This window comes from Trichosurus vulpecula, chromosome 6 (assembly GCF_011100635.1).
Source record: "Trichosurus vulpecula isolate mTriVul1 chromosome 6, mTriVul1.pri, whole genome shotgun sequence".
Lineage (NCBI taxonomy): Eukaryota > Metazoa > Chordata > Mammalia > Diprotodontia > Phalangeridae > Trichosurus > Trichosurus vulpecula.
Genome location: NC_050578.1, coordinates 6,514,972 through 6,532,849, shown reverse-complemented (window position 1 = coordinate 6,532,849; position 17,878 = coordinate 6,514,972). Strand labels below are relative to the sequence as shown.

General features: G+C 46.7%; 1 protein-coding gene across 1 annotated transcript in view; it reads right to left on the bottom strand.

Annotated features, from left to right (window-relative positions):
- USP53 (ubiquitin specific peptidase 53) overlaps window positions 1-17,878 on the bottom strand; it is a 67,493-nt gene that overhangs the window by 4,284 nt on the left and 45,331 nt on the right. The window contains exons 14-15 of the mRNA XM_036762938.1: window positions 16,402-16,478; window positions 539-635 (exon numbers count right to left, since the gene is read on the bottom strand). Of these exons, the coding sequence (XP_036618833.1) occupies window positions 539-635; window positions 16,402-16,478 (174 nt within the window). The remainder of the gene's footprint in view (window positions 1-538; window positions 636-16,401; window positions 16,479-17,878) is intronic.

The window sequence follows — 17,878 nt, the reverse complement described above, 5'->3', positions numbered from 1 at the left end:
GGATGGGGCAGTCCGCTCCACCAGCAGTGAAACAAGAAACAATGAGGAGATCTTGAATCTTCAGGGCTTAGGGTTTAAAGCTAAATAGTGAATCCAGTGTTTGAAGAAAGTCAACCTTTATGTAGGCAATATGAAAATGAATGTAAAATCATTCAAGGAAAAGATGAATCACCTATGTGCCAGGCACTGTGCTGGGGGCTGCAGATACTACAGAAGTACCACAAGGAGCTGACCTCCTAATGTGCTTGTTTGGTTTGGGTTTTTCGCCCATTGAGCACTGGCTGGCTAAGGAATTTCTCATCTACAAATGATGTGTATTGGTTCTCTAGGGTAACTGCCTGCTCTGAAAAAAAAAATAACAACCCCCACTTAAAAGCAACCCACCAAAAGGTGGGGATTCTAACACTACACAGCTATGTAGTATTAGGAAACGAAGACATTTATAAAGAAGTGTATTCCCTGCAAGATTAAGGAAAAGGAAACCCAAGAGTGCAGTCATTTAGGATTGATTTCTTATTATCTCGGTAGGTACCATTACCTCTTCATTAAAGGATTATCTACTTGTAGATGCAAATCTGGGTGGAAATCTGGGGGTCCACAGGCCACTTCTGAAATCTTGATGTTTTCTCTCAAATCTAAAACAAAAACAAAACCCCACCAGATGTTTAAAACTATTCCTCAGAATTTATTCCCCTTTTTTCCTAAGAGGCTAATGGTCACTTTTGCCAGGAGCCTACACAAGACACTGACAAGATCTCCTTTGCCGTTGAGAGGCAGCATGGCGCTGGGCGGAGGACTGGCTGGGCAAGGAGAGCCCCAATTCAAAGTGTCCTTGGCCATGGGCATGATCGCCAAGGTTTTCTGCACCTTGGCTGGAAAAAAAGGAGCATTCGTAGCACCTCGAGGGTCATTAGGAGACTCCGGTGAAATCTGCACAAAATGATTTCTAAATCCACTACCACGTCTTCCATCAGATCTAGTAACAGGCTCTAGTCTGGCCTGTGTCCAAATCCAAAGAGTTGAAAAGGACATCTCAGCTGCCACCAAGTCTAAAACGCATGACAAAAGAATCCCACAGACTCTGTCTGACAAGTAAGCCTCTCACTTGACATGGCAGCCCATCCCACTTGGGCACAGCTCCCACTGTGAGCATCTTTCCTGATCTCCAGCTTAACATCAGCTTCTTTGCAACTTCCATGCTGGCTTCTGCTCTCTGAGGCCTACCAGAAAAGGCCTGACTCCTCCTTTATCTTAGAGAGCCTTTCAGATACTTGGAGATGGGGCTAGCATGTCTCCCCTCCCCCCACCCTGGTCGTCTCTTCCATAAGCTAAATGTATCCAGTTCTCTCAGTCGATCCTCATGGAACATGAGCTCAAGGCCCTTCCTGGCGGCCCTCCTCTGAATGGACTCCAGCTTATCAATGACCCTTTAGTCCTTGGATACACTCTGATGAGGGCAGAGGACAATGGAATGTTCCCTCCCTGTTCCTGTAAGCTCTGCTTCTTTTAATGCAGCTCAAGACGGTGTTAGTTTTTTGGGGGCTGCCACATCACACTGCTGACTCCACTACAAACCCACACATGCTCACCCCAAATCACCTACTTAGGAAGCTGGTAAAGACTGATTCCTCCTGAATCACATTAGACTCAGTCTGAAACTAGATGTAGCCTGTCAGGAGCCTGTGTTTCAGATGACAGGAGACAGACCTGTGCCTGAGGGTGGGTCTGATGTTACTGAGTCTCGAAGGTGCTCATTAACAGGTGACTACTTGTAGCATTAATGTGCAGAATACAGAGGTATACTTTTCTTTCTAGTAACAAATATCCTTTTTCTATGTTTCCTAGAATTAAATGTTTTTAAAGCCCTGAAAGGGGAATTTTAAGCCAGCGTTCTTGCCTGGGTTAAGCAGTGAATGCCTGAGAAAGTCCCTGACCGCTCAGCCCCAGACACGCTTGGCTGTCTGCCTTGGGCTTCCACACACCTGCCTCTGACAACCCCAAGCTCATGTTCCCCCTTCCCTCACAACTCTGTCCTCACTTGGTACCTCCTGTTTCCTCCTCAGTGTAGTGATATCCCTGCCCATGCTCCCCTTGGAGCTGCTTACTGAACCGTACTGAAAGGGTCTTCAGTGTATATGATCGGCTGCTGGAAGGAACCTTAGAGATAATTTACAGAAGAGGAAGCAGAGCCCCAGGCTACCAAAGGGCCTTGTTCAGAGTCACACAATAATGGAGTTAAAGAGATATGGCATTTGTAAAGGGTGTCCAGTTATTCCAGCTGGGCTCAGACAACCTCCATTTTTAACAGAAGAGGTCTCCAGAAAACCCTGACCTGTGCTCGGGCTGTGAGGCAGTTAGCAGAGAACTACTGAGCGGCAGATCCAAGAACCGAATCCCAGCTTCCAAACTGCCAACCAGCTCCTGGTGGGTGCCCCTTCCAAACACTGCATACATATTTGAGAAACTGATGCCTTTGTGTCTGACAGTACATTTATTTCTGAACATATACTCTCCCTGTCCTCTACTCAGTGACCCATCCCTTGAAATGGAAATCTGAAAAGCAAAATAAACAATGTTTCATCAAAACACAGCACTGATGAAGCCCAGCAATGCTTCCCCACATCCTCAGTCCTCAACCCCGGCAAAGAAGGGGAGCAGGTGCTATGGGATCAAGTCTAGATCCTTATGGTTAGGCAGCAAACACTCTACGCTCTTAAGAACAATACCACAGAAAGCTTGGCTTAGCTGTGGTAACTCATACAGCATGCCTCCCTGAGTCCAGTGTTTTCAGGGAATCCAGTAATTAGAGCTTAGAGCCTAAATACTACTCTGGACAACTAGCTTTGAGAGCCAGGTTTCACTTTTGATGAATCCATTTTTTCAGAAATCGGATCTTACCTTCCCAAATGACCACTACATTTAGAGACACTTTTCTTTACCACCTTCAAAGGATTATAGCAGAATAAAAGGGGGGGGGGGATGTGGGAGGATCCAGAGAAGGGAAGAAGAGCAATGGAAAGGAGGGGGAAGGCTTTTCAGGGTCTACAGGCCCAGCCCCCTCCCTGCCGGGACTCCACCTAGCTGCCTCTGGAGGCACAGCAACATTATAAAAAGCCTCATTTGTCAGGTCTCACGAGAGCATTTTCCTATTAGCTGAGGTTTATTCATTTAAGTACTAAGCTTTTTAAAAATTTTACCATTCTGGTGGAACTCTACTACAGCAGACGCTGCCTTGCTTTAAGAAGAAATCAATCAACCACAAAAACGCACTCCAACAATCCTTCTTTTCAGTGAAAAATCTCATCGCCAAATGTAGAAACGTGCTAGAAGGGGGTATGTGTGTGTGTCTGTGTGTCTGTCTGCAGCAGGAAGAGATAATGGTGTAAAAATGTAACTAAATACTAACAGAAATAACCTGTCAACAAAACATGCCTTTGGATAGTCAGGGGATCCCAAAGGTCCTGGCTTATTCTTGGGGCAGGAGGGGGAGACAGAGGGAAAGGACCTGCCACTGAGAGAGTTTGCTCAGACAGGGCAGGTAAAGAGGACAAAGGACTGAGGTTCTGCAACCTATTAACTGCTCACAGAGACAGACTTTTAGTGAGTCAACATCAGACTTCTCAAAGGAGAAAGAGAAGAGGGGTCACAGAAGGAATGAACAGGAAGGGCATGAAGTCCAAATCTGAAAGAGCTAGGACCCAAACTTGGATCCTGCACCCTCTTCTGCCACACCCCAAAGGATAACAGCTGCCTCTCAACTCCACCCTACTCCCCGCCCACAACTCCTCATCCTTCCCTGCAGGCTGAGGTACTAGCCATAGAGATAAATGGGGTCATCCCCATTTGGGCCATCAGCAAGGTCAATGACTGCCCTTGTGTTCTGAGGAAGAGGTCCAGGGTAGGTCCCCTGTCCCTTGAGCTAAGCTTCCCTACGTGGGGCAAACAAGCAGGACACAGTTATTCTCATGCACCTCTCTAAGGCTTGCAATTGTCATGTGACTCAAGCTTTTGCTACTAAGCAAGAAGGGAAAAAGACACAGACATATGTCCCTTCCAGGAAGTATGATGGGCAGGAAGAAATTGTGCATCTCCGCCATGGCCAAGGGCCCATCTAGAGTCAAACTCCCAGAGGTCCAGGTCAAAGGGCTGGGCTACAGGTTACCAGGGAAAATGATGCTACGATCGTCCGAAAAATAAACCAAAATCCCCCGTGTTTCTTGGGCCTTTCCAGACCTTCCCTGCAAACGCTTCTATGCTCGTATAGCTGGGGCCTTGCTGGCTGATTGGTCTGAGGCTCCCTGTGCCCTCCCTGTAAAACCCAGGGCCCTGCCCTGGGAACTGGTCCCATCCTCACTGCATCCCTTACCCACTTATGCTTTTGTCCTGAGGGTTATGTAGAAGCTGCAGGGGCAGTTTTCAGCTCCTTGTATGAAGAAACTGAGAAACAATGAAAGCTCCCCACAGGCCATCCCAGAAGACTGACTTCCAGCAGAGGCCAGCTGTGTCATCAAGGTAGCTTCCTGTCCAAGCACCAAGGCTACCCGGAATCTACAGCCAGCCTGTTAGGGACCCTGCCCACTCTACTGGCTCTAGGTGGACCGCAGCAACCATCGGAAAAGTACAAGACTCCGGAGGCAAAATGAGAAGCAGGCCCGGAGGAAGGGGACCCAAAAGGCCGGCCTCTACTGCCATCTCTCAGCGACCTCTATCCTCCTCATGAGCTGCACACCTTCCATCTCTACCTGCTGAGCCAGTCATTCCAGCTGCTTCGTGGACGTCTCAAACTAGATAGTCATATTGGCTTCTCAAATTCAGCATATCCAAAAGACAGTTCATCAATCTGGAACTAGGCCCAAAGGGCTATAAAACCGTGCACACCCTTTGACCCAGCAGTACCACTTCTAGGGCTGTATCCCAAAGGGATCATAAAAAAGGGAAAGGGACCCACATGTACAAAAAATATTTATAGCAGCCCTTTCTGTGGTGGCAAAGAATTGGAAGTTGAGGGGATGCCCATCCATTGGGGAATGGCTGAACAAACTGTGGTATGTGAATGTAGTGGAATATTATTGTGCTATAAGAAATGACGAACAAGCAGATTTCAGAAAAACCTGGAAAGACCTATATGAGCTGATGCTGAATGAAGTGAGCAAAATCAGGAAAACACTGTCCACAGTAACAGTAACACTGTGCCAGTGATGACCAGCTCTGATAGACTTAACTCTTCTCAGCAATACAGTGACCTAAGATAATTCCAAAAGGCCCATAATGAAAAATGCCATGCACACTATCCACCTCCAGGGAAAGAACTATGGAGTCTGAACGCAGATCAAAGCAGACTATTTTTCACCTTTTTTTTGTTTTTGCTTTTTCTTTCTCATGGTTTTTCCCTTTGGTTCTGATTCTTCTTTGCAACATGACTAATGTGGAAATATGTCTAATAGGATTGTAAATGTATAGCCTCTATCAGGTTGCATACTGTCTTGGGGAGGGGACAAAATTTAGAACTCAAAATCTTATAAAACTGAATGTTAAAAACTAAAAATACATTTTAAAAAATCATAAATAAATAAGAGAGCTCATTATCTTTCCCCTCCAAATCTTCCCCTATTCCAAAATCCTCTCTTGCTGTTGAGGGCACCATCATCCTCCCTGTCACCCAGACACAGTGTTGGCTTCACCCTCCACATGGCCAATCCAATGCCGAACCTTGTTTCCACCTTCTCAACATCTCCCATATATCCCCTTCTCTCCATTCACATGGCCATGGGCATAGTTCAGGACCTCAGCACCTCTTGCCTGGACCAGGCCAGCCTTCTGACTGACCTCTGAGCCTCGAGCCTCTCCACTCTCCGTTCAGCTGCCAAGGGGATGTTCCTAAAGCAGATGTCTGACATGTTCAAGGAGCTCCACTGTTACCTCCAAGATGAACTAGAACCTGAGCGTGGGGTGGGGTGGGGGCGGATGGTCTTCTGAGGCTTGACTCCCACAAACTCCAAGCCAAGCCAGCCTCTTTCTCCAGCCTTTGAACATGCTAAGCCACCATGTGTCTTTGCACCAGCTCCCCAGGACCTCCAATGATCTCCCATCCATGTACATCTCTTTCGAGACTCCCAGCTCAAATCCCCCCAAAGGCAGGCCTCTCCTGGGCCCCGAGGTTCCAATGACCACCTCCTTCATCCTCCCTGACATCTTTGATTCACTCCTTCCTTGCTGGCTAAGGCTGGATCCCAGGGCTGCTCTCTGATGCCCTGATGCCAGCACTCCTTCAAACAGTCATATCCCTCGATACTCTGGAGCTGTGCGACCTCTGCCTGCTTCAGTTTTCTTATGTGTAAAATAGAGGTGATGACAGTGCCTACTCTCCCAGGATTGCAAGGGCCAAATGATGTTTGTAAAATGGCCACGGTTCACAGGCATAAGCTATGTTAATTCCATTCACCAACCCTGAGAGTTATTCCTTCATGAGAACCAGGAAAACAGGCTCTTCTCCTGGCTGAGCTCACAGTGTGTTTGACTTTCCACAAAAACAGCACAACAAACACTGATGTTACATCAGCCAAAGGCCCCCCAAGCACTGCTGTACACCTGCCCTCTGGACAATGGCGTACTTCCTTTTGATGACCACTGGAGAAAGAGACTCTCATGTCCTAGGAAAAGCATTAAAATAGTATTCTACCTTGTTTACCGACATTTGTTTGTTTTTAAAAGGTAAACAACCAGTTTAGAATAGCATATCTCATAGACTACAATTGTTCACTTGACTTTAGTGCTATTTCAGAGGCAATGACACCAATTCCATTAATTCTGCTGAGGGTTTCTATGGCAGCAGCACGTACCTAATGACCTTTACCACTATCCCACAGAGGTCAAAGAGCCTATGTCTGGCGCTGGAAGGGTCCTTGAGGCCAGCTGGTCACATCTCCCTATTCCACAGAGGAGGAAACAGAGGCCTGGGACGGTGAGGACGTTTGCCCAGGGTCATACAGGGAGGAATGCTGGAGGGGGGGAAGGAGGGAAAGGAGGGGGAGGGAAGAGGGATATGAACCCAGGACCCAAAGCTCTTTTCCTTCAGTTAAAGGGGAACAGCCTCTGAGCAAAATGAGTTGCAATCCAAACACTTCAATAGGAATGGGAAGGATGGGGACACAAGCCTTCACTCATGCTGCCACTCCTTGGCCTAACAACAGACAACCCTGGTGAGACACACCAAGAGATGGCATGACGATGTCCCCTCCGAGCCCTGAGCCAGGAGGGCTGACACGAGAATATGATCATTAAAGAGTGGGACAAGACCAAGAAAAACATGGCCTACCATCAGAACTGATGCTAGGTGTCCATCTCAAAGCACCACAGGCATGGGCGTACACCTGAGATAACCATGTTTAAAGAATGACCTCCCTCCTCAAGCCTTGGCAGGACTATCAGGATGCTGCTGGTAAAACCTGTTCAGTGACTGCACTAAGTGGCTCCTCTTGTGGACAAGATAACATCCCAGAAGATGCACATATGGCACAGGTCAACCTGGCAGCGTGCCGAGACAGGCAGATGCCAGTTTTCCTTTACTGTGGTTTAAACTTCCTTCTAGTATTTCTGAATGAATGAGAAACATTTTTTTTTCGATCCAAATGGAGCCTTCCACTCATAAAAATACACTGCTCCTCACACTGAAGTTTGGTCTTCTTTAGCCAGAACTACTTGGATCTATAAACTCTTATGTAAAAATGTGAGTGTATGAAATGGGTATTTTATAATCTCTTCAAAACAGACTTTGTCATTCCCTACCAACTGCCAATCAACCACTATGAACGACTCAGTCTGAGAGCCAGAAAGAGCTTGTTTACATACACATTGAAAAATGAAACTAAATAGTCTGAGGTTTCACATCCAGGAGGAAACGTGTAATCTGAGCCTGTTAATGCAGATAAACTCAGTTTATCTGTCTTTGTACATGTCGCTCACAATGAACACAATGCCCAGACCTACAGTAATCTCACTCTCGCTGTCCATGACAGCTTCACAAGGATGGGCAGCAGGAGGCAGCAGAACCTTATAAAATACATGTACAGTCTTTTCCATGCTCCTAGGGCTCACTGACACCAGGACTCCAACAAACTTAAAAATAGATGTGTTATTTTTCTCTTCTGCTGACACAGACAGGCATGCATGCATGGTTAACAACACAGACTGGGGTCTTTACTGGGAATTTTGACTCTGGGTGCAAAACTAAAGATGGCAGATTTTAACACCATGCACAGCAAATTGCCAGGGCATAACAAGCCAGAATGATAAAGTAATGAAAAATCTGACTTAGCATCCGAGAGAAAAAAGCCAAATCCTGAAATGTTCCTGTTTGCAAAGTCTCTGAGTAGCCAACTGTGCTGGGAACAAAATGCAGAAGTACACGGCACAATGGCCACATGTAATGTGTTCTTGCAATATTTTTAATTATATACTTTAGGCAAAAAATTAGAGCAATCCTAGCAGAGTGAACACACAAATAATTTCAAAAGGCATACTACTTAAGAAAATTCTGAGGCTGTGGCTGCTCCTTATATTTCTGACTAAGGTTGCCAGTTTTCAAAAGGGGAAATGGAGAGACTTGATTATTTTAAAAGCTACAATGTAAAACAGGACCAATTTAAGAGGACTCTCAAAAAAAGGGTGATAGCTTCTTTTTTTTTTTCATTGTGTCACTTAAGAGCTAGCTGTGTGAATAAAAAATAGACTTTAGGACCATTTAAAAATCCTAAGGTATACTGAGTCTTTGAATGACGGAGCACATCAGGGTAAATTGCAGTTTCACAATAAAATCCACGTCTGTCTTCAAATAGGCCGCCTTTCAGGCCAGTGCCCACTGTTTTTATTTTTGTTTATATACTTCAATGTTTGTTTTAGTTGACAGTTACTAAGTTTAGAATATATTTTTAAAAAGAAAATAATACAGTTATTCACTAGCCACTAGGCACGGCTGCCTCAGCTCTTCCCCAGATTCTCCGTGGCCTTTAACCTCTAATTCAGCCTTCATGGTATCATCCTGGTGCACAGTCCTGGGCTGGGCTCAAAAACTTGCCGTGGCTTGCAACTTACTTCCTAAGTAAAATGCTAATGCCTCTGTGTGGCCCCCATGAGGCACACCCTTCACAGGCCTGCCGGGCCAGATGTCACTACTCATTGTCCACTGCAGAGGTTCTGCCCTTTCAGACTGTGCCCTGCTTGCCTCATTGCATTCCTTCCCTTCCTTAAGGCTCATCTCAAGTGTGACCTCAACGAGCTGCCAGGCCAGCTCCGACCCAACAAAATGGTGGCCCAGACACCTGTACTAAAGAAGGACCAGCTTGGTAGAGCTGTCCATGCCACTTGGGATAACTCAGTTAGCAAAGGGTATCGTGACATCCAGGGGCTTCTCTCTAACTTCCCCACATTAATCTTGACTATATCTTCTGAGAGAGCAGAACAATCCTAACCCTTCCTGTGGGCAAATGCCCTTCATACTCTTGAAGACAGCCTGCATGTTCTTTCTGAGGCTAAATGAACACCAGGTCCTTCCAAGCCACCCTCCTACAGAAGGATCTCAAGGCCTCCCACCAGAGTACAGCAAAAGTCAGCCCCAGTCTCTTCCCGCATCGCTAGGAGCTGAGGATGAGTTCGTGGCTTTCTGTTTATTTTAGGATGCTGAGACTGGGAAGACAGAAGCACACACTGATGAACCAGGAGGTCGAAGGTCACCTAGAGCACCCTGCTCAAAGATGTCAGTGACGACAGATGCACTCTGGCGCCGATCACAATCACTAGCATGTGATAGTGCTTAAGGTTTAGGAAGCACTTACTGCGTGTTACCTCACTGGATCCTTGCTGCCACCTTGGGAGGCAGGTGCTACCATTATCCTCACTTTACATTCGAGGAAGCTGAGGCAGACAGAGTGTCAGACTTGTGCAGGTTCACACAGCCAGGAAGTGACTGGGGCTGAATTTGAATTCAGGGACTCTAGCCCCCCCCCCCCCAACACTGCTCCATCCATCAATCCCCAAATAGCTGCTCCTCTGCTCCTTTTTCACATCCCTTCCCTCGTCTGAGGTTCAGCGGCCACACTGTGAGGCTGCCAGTGCTGGCGTTACTGCCATTTTATAAAAAGGAGTTAATGCCCAGATGGAGCCGCTGGCCATGCCAGGGTGAGACCCCGAGAGCCCGGGTCTCCTGCCTGCTAGCCAGAGCTGCATCTCAGGCGCTGTGATAAAGACCAACTTTATGGCCTTCAAGGTCACTTTTCAAACCTGTGACTGACTCAGGGCCTGTAGCTGCCATCCTATGAAGGCCTACTGCATGCAGAGTGCTGTGCTAGGGCCACTCAAGGACATGGTCAGACTCCCCCAGAAGACAACAGTGCAGACGTCTGGGCTGCAATCGGGCCCCTGGGGATCCACCTCACACCATCTACTCTGGCCATTCTTCCTTTCTTATTAAGTGTCTCACAGGGATGACTTTTGTCCTTCCATGTTCTAGCTGCTTGTGCCATCCTTCCTCATTCTGGGGAACAGGAATGAATTGTATTGGCTGCAAGAGAGTACACACACACATCAGCACTTGGCACCATGCCTGACGCACCATAGGTGCTGAGCAGATGTGTGTTCTGTCTGAGAGCTAAGGGCTTTCCCCACCTGCTGGAGTCTGCTATACTGCCCCCACCTCTAGACTCTGAGTCAGGGTTCCCATGAGGAATCTAGAGGGAAAGGACACAGGCAGCGGGTCACTATTCCTCACTGAGGGTGCAAGGCCCTGCTGTCCTGGCTGAGCAAGGCAGAGGCAGAACTCTCTAGACAAGCTCACATCCATGGGAGTTGAACACTATTCCTGTCTACTAAAATACTGTTAATTGCTAATGACTTTCATTTGTGCTGGGCCTCAGGCATACCAATGCAGAGAAAGAACCAAGGAGCTGACATTCTAATGAGGACACATCTAAGGTCTAGAACACATCCAGAGCAGCGAGGGAGGGGGTGGAGGGAGGCCACTGGCCATTGTGGGCGTCGGGAAGGGCTTCATAGTGGAAAATGGAGCAAAGTAGTCCCTTCCTAATATAGAAGAAGGCCACGGCAAAGGCATCCAATGTGAGGAACAGAGAGAAGGCCAGTCTGACTGGAGGGAGAAGATGCCTGATGAGGCTGGAAGGACGGGCTGGGGTTGGGCTGAGAAGAGCTGTGAAAACTAAACAGAGGCGCTTCTATCTCAGGTGCCACAGGGAGCCCCTGGAGTTTCCAGAGTCACAAAGTCAGGTCTTTGCCTCAGGAAGATCACAGAGGTGGCCATGTAGAGATCAGCCTGGAACAGGGGCAGACCTGAAGCAAGATGACCAGCCTGGAGTCTGGGACAATAATCCAGGCACATACAAAAGTGCTGTCTGGCTTTGTGACCAGAGAGGGCCACGGCATGAGGAATGTCCTGGTAGGAAGAATGGCAAGTTCTGGCCCATAAGAGTGAGGACTTGAGGACGATGCCAAAGCTACAAGCCTGGACCACTGCATGGACAGAACAGGGAAGCTTAGAAGAGGGCAGGTAAGATAATAAGCTCTGTGCTGGACTTGCTGAGGTAGTTCTACAACAAGCCTCACTTGTCCAAAAGTGAATTATCTGAGGACATTCATTATGGCCAACAGGAGACTGGAGGGGCAGAAGGCCAGCATGGTGTTACAGGGCCCATATAGTGCCGAAGCACCAAAGATCGTACACATCCCCCTTGTTGGCAAACCCTGAATAAAGAACTATTTCAATGCTCCCGTGCCCCCAGCCAATCTCTGACCTCAAATACATCAAAGTATAGATTTGGAAGCAATGGTGAAAGAGGAATAACACCACCCTCCCCAACAGTCACCATTGCAGGACATCCACAACGGCAGGAGCATCCCTAGGACACATCAGTCAGAGAGGGGCCAAAGAGAACCCATGGTGGGGGGGCCGACTGGCAAGCCTGTAGCACGGTCCTGTTCTCCCCCAGCTCTGCCTGTAATGAACACCCTCCTAAATCACTCTTGGACATGGGAGTCTCACGTGCCCCCTCTCTAGGGCAGATGCGGGGTTGCCACATAATTACTCATTAAGGGGCATTTGCTACCAAATGTAGGAATGGAAATGGGTAAGAGAAACTGATCAAAGTCTCACTGTGAAACTCCTAGATCCCACCTACAGCCCCTAGTGTGAAAGCGGCAGCAGGCGGCCCTGATTTAACAGTGAATTGTACAATCTACAAATGCCCAGAAGGAATGAAGAAAACGCCGCTGGAGCAGGCAGGGGTCTTCAGCATCCGTGAGGCTTAGGAGAGGCAAAGGAAGAGGGAAGGCAAATTTAGGTGCAGAAAATGGCAGGAGCTGGAAGGGAACAAGTAGGAACCATCTCAGGGACTGGGAACAGGAAACTTTAGCTAGACCTGAGGGTCCCTTTCGAAAAGCAATAGGAAATACACTGGGAAAAGAAGCTTAGGGCCAGGCTGGGGAGGGACTGAATGCCAAGCTGAAGGATTCAGAATGATGCTGAAAAATCCCTGTCACTGAAATGGGGGATATGAACAAGTCCAGAAGTTTGGGGCTGGAAGGACCGTAGAGGCCTTAGAGTAACCCTCTCCTCATGTTGCAGAAGAACATTTTTAACTGGCAAATTTTGTTGTAGAGTGCCCCAAATGAGCAAAATGTTTTAAAGGAAAAAACACCCCAGACCCATAAAGACAGTTTTTAAAGAAAAGAATAATGAAAATCCAAAACTACAACTCATAGTAATGGTATTATTACAATTTCTTTCAACTCCTCCATCCTGAGGCCGAGTTCTCCACAACCCTGACTTCAAGAAGGCCCGCCCTGCCCCAGCCAGGCACTAACTTCCCTCCCATCCGGTTTCTCCTCCTTAACCAGCATCCATCCCAGCGTGGGCACCCATCCCAGAGGCTTCCTCAGCTTCCCTGGAGATGCGGTCTTCCCCAGCAGCCTGCAAGCTCCAAGAGGACAGGGCCACTTTTGCTTGCTTGTTTTTGCATCCCTGGCTCTTGGCACAGGGCCTAGCACACAGTGAGCCTTGAATCAAACATTATCCTTCCAGACACATTTGTAGCCCGCCATTCAAGGATGGCTTCCAAGTCATTTCTGAAGCCCCTCACATTTCAAGGCCTCTTCTGGCCAATATATGAGTTTATTCATTTGTAAAATGGGAAAATCATATTCCGAAGTTCACACCAGTCGTGTTACATAATATGAGCAAGGACGGAGTCAGTCCACAGCCACATCACCTAAACTTCCTTACTTTTAAGGAACAACAACTCTGCAACTAACATAAACAGCCTGTCTGACTTTGGGGGAGGTGGTGGCGAAGCTTCCATGTTACCTTCCTCTTTCTCACAGTGAAAAACAGGGGCCCAGGCTCTGAGATTATCAAACCTGAGGGCTACCTGGTACTAGTTCTTCCTTACCAGAACCCTGATGTCCAGCTATACAAGTCCAGCTATTTTAGTATGTGGTGCAGAAAAACATGTCAACACCCAATATTGATAAAGCTTCTATATTTAGACAGGAAGGTGTCCTTTGAGGGCGGAAGTAAAAGAACAGTATTCTGAAAGACCTCATATGGGCGTCTTAGGCATGAAACTTACACCACAGAGAAACAGCTGGCAGAAAAACTAATTTCAAATATGATTCTCAAGGCAAGGACAGCCAGAGTCACAGTAGGCTTGGAATTTATAACCACACTTACCATTAGTCATCCTCAGATGCTTTCCTGGGGCACATGGAGGTGAGCTAGGGTCGGGGGGTGCAAGCCTGAGTAGGTCCTAGGCCAAACTGGAGAGCCCAGGACTGACCCAGTGGTGCTTTCTATGTCTGTTACCCATCGAACAATGTATTTAGAAGAAGAAATGGCCGATGTCCACTAAAATTCTGACAGGAAATGTCAGGGGAATTCTTGCCCAAGGACCAGCCTCGCTATGTTCAGAGATGTTCATGCACGGGCTGGCTGCCAAGGGCTGCCATACTTTGGCCACAGTGACTCTAGAAGACTCTATTAAGTTACAGAGGAGCTGCGGTCTGCATCAGCAGAGGCAACGCTGCACTACAATTATTAGGTTAACACACAATTGCTAGAAATGATAATCATAGTTTGTACGAATGCCCAAGTGTAGACTATTTGAAAATACAAGTAAAGAAAACTGCTGTAGAGCAATGGATTTTTACCGCCACTCAAAGCTCTGTGGTCCTTCCTTTATGATGACCAGGAGACACATGATGCCTCTCAGCCGGAAGTGAGCTTGTGATTATCGTTCAAACTCACTGGCTTCCGGGGTGATTTCTGGCCAACCTTTCAACTGTTCCCTTTGCTTCTCAGCAAAAGAAACCTTTATCAGCCTTTGTAAGACTCTGCGAGGCATTTTAATGTGGGAAAAGAAGTTAATTTCCCTCATGTAAATGCGTCCTCTTGATATTACACCATCTGATGAAAACAAAATAATTATCTATGAATGGCGACAACCCTAGAAACAAGGTCCAATGCTAGAGTTTTTTCAAAAGTCTAAACAAATGCACCTATTTTTCATTCTGAATGCAGAATAACTAAAAGAAAAAGGAAAACTAGAGAAGGAATGGATGTTTCTTGGAGAAAAAATTAGGTCTTACATCTGTTTTTAAAAAAAATGTAATTGAACCAAGTAAAGTAATATACATTTTATTTTTGTGAACTAGGGCTGACCACTATCTAACAGGTTGCAGGATGAGTAAAGGCTGATGTGCTCCGGGCCCTGAGGTTCTAACAAGAGGAGCTAAAATACCGATATGGGAAGATTGGGAAATCTCTCAAAGCCACCATTTTAATCATCGGCTTCCTCTGCCTGAAGACAGGAGAAGCCAGCAGCCCCAGCATTCTGCATGCTGCTATGTAAAGGACAGAAAGCCCCATAGAAGCTGACTCCTGAAGGAACAGCTCCATGACTGCAAGCATAGGAAGGAGCCTTTTCTACCATTGGTAAGAGCTGAGCCAATTCAGAACACTTGACTGGGGTGTCTAGTGAGCATCCTGGTGGCCGATAAGTGAGCAGCCATCGGGGATGATCTTCACCCATTTGTAGGATGTTTGGTGCATCCCTTTCATTTTATAGATGAGAAAATGAAGCCAAGAGGGTTCCTCGTCTGGTGAATGGTGGAGTCTGGCCTACACCCCGCAGCTTCTCCTAATTCCCAGCATAGGGCTCCTCCAGCCACTTTCCCACATGTGGCCTTGGGGTCTTCCTGACTGTTAGACTAGACCAGGCAGCTTCTCAGTTCCCTTCCCACTGAGAGGATAATTTCTGTAACACTCTGAGCAGGGACTTTCTCTTACGCAAAAAGGTGGAGAAGTCTCTTGCTTTAATTAAATATAAGGTAAGTTATTTCCTCTCTCCCAAATACTTACAATAATATTTTGGAACTTTAAAGACATGCTAAAAATAAATTTATTAATACTCCAAAAATTTCTGCAATCACTCAAAAGACCATAAGGAGGGTAGAAATTTTAATATTGGTCTCATACTGAATATTCCAAACTAAGCCAAAAAACTGTAAAAACAAGAGTGCCCCACAAAAAGAGTATTAATTTCCTTTTACATGCACAGATTTCATGAAAATAAGATAAACTGAGGGCAGCTAGGTGGCACAGTGAGTAGAGCACCAGCCCTGGGGTCAGGAGGACCTGAGTTTAAATCTATCCTCAGACACTTGACACACTAGCTGTGTGACTTTGGGCAAGTCACTTAACCCCAATTGCCCTGCCTTTCTCCCTCCAAAATAAATAACTAAAACAAAGTTCTAAAAAACAAGAAAAGAAATCAAGTTTTTCATAAGATGAAACAAATTATTCACAGTTTCTATCTAAATTCTTGAAACATCTAAAGAAATTATACTCTAACACACTCCAATCTTATTTAAAACATGAATTCCACCTCCTGTGCTAGCCCTCGGAGGCAGCAAGCTGGTGGGCAACATGCAGAGCCCTGGGCCCTGAGTGAGGAAGACGTGGTTCAAATCCGGCCTCAAACACTTACTGTGTGACCCTGGCCAAGTCACTTCTGTTTGCTTCAGCTTCCTCCACTGTGAAATGAGGGTCATAATAACACCTGCCTCGCAAAGTCACTGTGAGGATCAAATGAGACAGTATGGATAAAAAGAGCTTGGCACAGCGCCCAGCACGCAGCGCCCGGCACACAGCAGGTACTGCGTATATGCTCATTCTCATTGTGGCATGAAGATGACCTTCCATTCCTGAAGGCTGGAGCCAGCAGCGGCCAGGCCCGGTTGTGAGGACAGGCCCAGCCCCTGACTTCCTGGACACAGGGAATCTGAAGGAGGAATGTAAATGTGCACTTGCTTTTTATCACTACTAATAAAGGAAGTTCCTACCTTCCAGATGGTCTTTGCACAGTCGGGAGCTATGCTGCCCAGTGTCTACATTCAGTTTATTTGACTGAATCTGGTTACTGTAAAAAAACAAAACAAAACATGTGACTTATGAAGAACACAAGTGCATTAAGAAGTTCTTTAATTCACATTATTTTCCTTCTTCAGATCTTTCCTACGAGTATTTCCAATAAAATAGTATTACATGACTCAGTTTTTACACTGCTCACAGTGGACTCTGGTTACTACAGAACTAACACGTATGAAGAAGATGGAAAATAAGCTGCCATGCCAAATGTGTTCAATAAAACGAGAGTCCTCACCTTGACACCAGGGATGACGTGGATTTTCTCCCTCAAGAAATGATTCTGTAATTCTACTCTGAACAGTAAAAGTTTCCCTTTAAGATTTCTGAAGACGTACCATAGATGAAGAGACATGTCCCAGACGTTACCTTTTAACAGAGAGCAGCACTTTCTTCTGCTGGCCTAGCGTGTCCTGGGACACCAGGGGACATTAGGAATGACCACATCTACTCTGCCCCCCAACTGTACCAGAAACACTCACCTTTTTCTTCCAAATCACTAAAAAGGATTCAAAAGAAAACTTGGCAGGATCCCTGGCATTTGTAAATGGATCAAATATGGAAAAACTGAATCTGGGGCCAACATCTTTCTTTGAACTGCGACCTTCAAAGAGATCACGTGATGGCCCATTTCGATAAAAAGGTAGAAATGTATGGCTGACACCCGATTTGTTAAGATATACTTATTCTTCCTAAGTAACTTCCCTTCAGATATTTCAGTCCCCCCCAAACAAGCTGTCTCCACAAGCCCTTCCCTGAGGGGCCCTGGCTGTGGCCTGAGTGACCCACGGGGTAAATTCTATGGTGTATGGGGCCGGAAAGCCTTTGAACAGCCCATAGAATTTCCTGGGTCTACAACTGAGGCTGGCACTTTATCCAGCACACCAAAGAAACAAAGAAAAATGCCCAGGAGTCCTAGATCCTGTGAGACCCCTTCTGCATCTGCAGAGATGGTGGCAGAGGCGTGGAGAAAGGGGCATCTTTCTACATTAACATAACTGCTAGTGCCAGGCCAATGAGTGATGTACTACTGGGGACAGAACCATATCAATACTGACATTCTAACTACCTAGGACCAGAAGACAAGCACTGTAGAGACGTGTCCTCAGAAAAGCAAGTGAACTGGAGAAGTCTTCAGATTAGGGATAACAGGTGGATGGCAGCCTGTGAGTTGCACTGGTGACAAGGAGATGCTCAGAGCCCAAGAGGAAGGTCCCCAACACGGTGTACGCAAGGCCAATGAGAGGACAAGGAAAGATGGTGGCCAGCCCTGGATGAGCTGTCTGTGAGGGAGTGAGCACACCAATGGGATCACAGTGAAGGGCTGAAATCAAGGAGATCCTGAACAAAAAAGGCAGGAGCATTCTGCCATCAGTCCAGCTAGGCTGACAGATC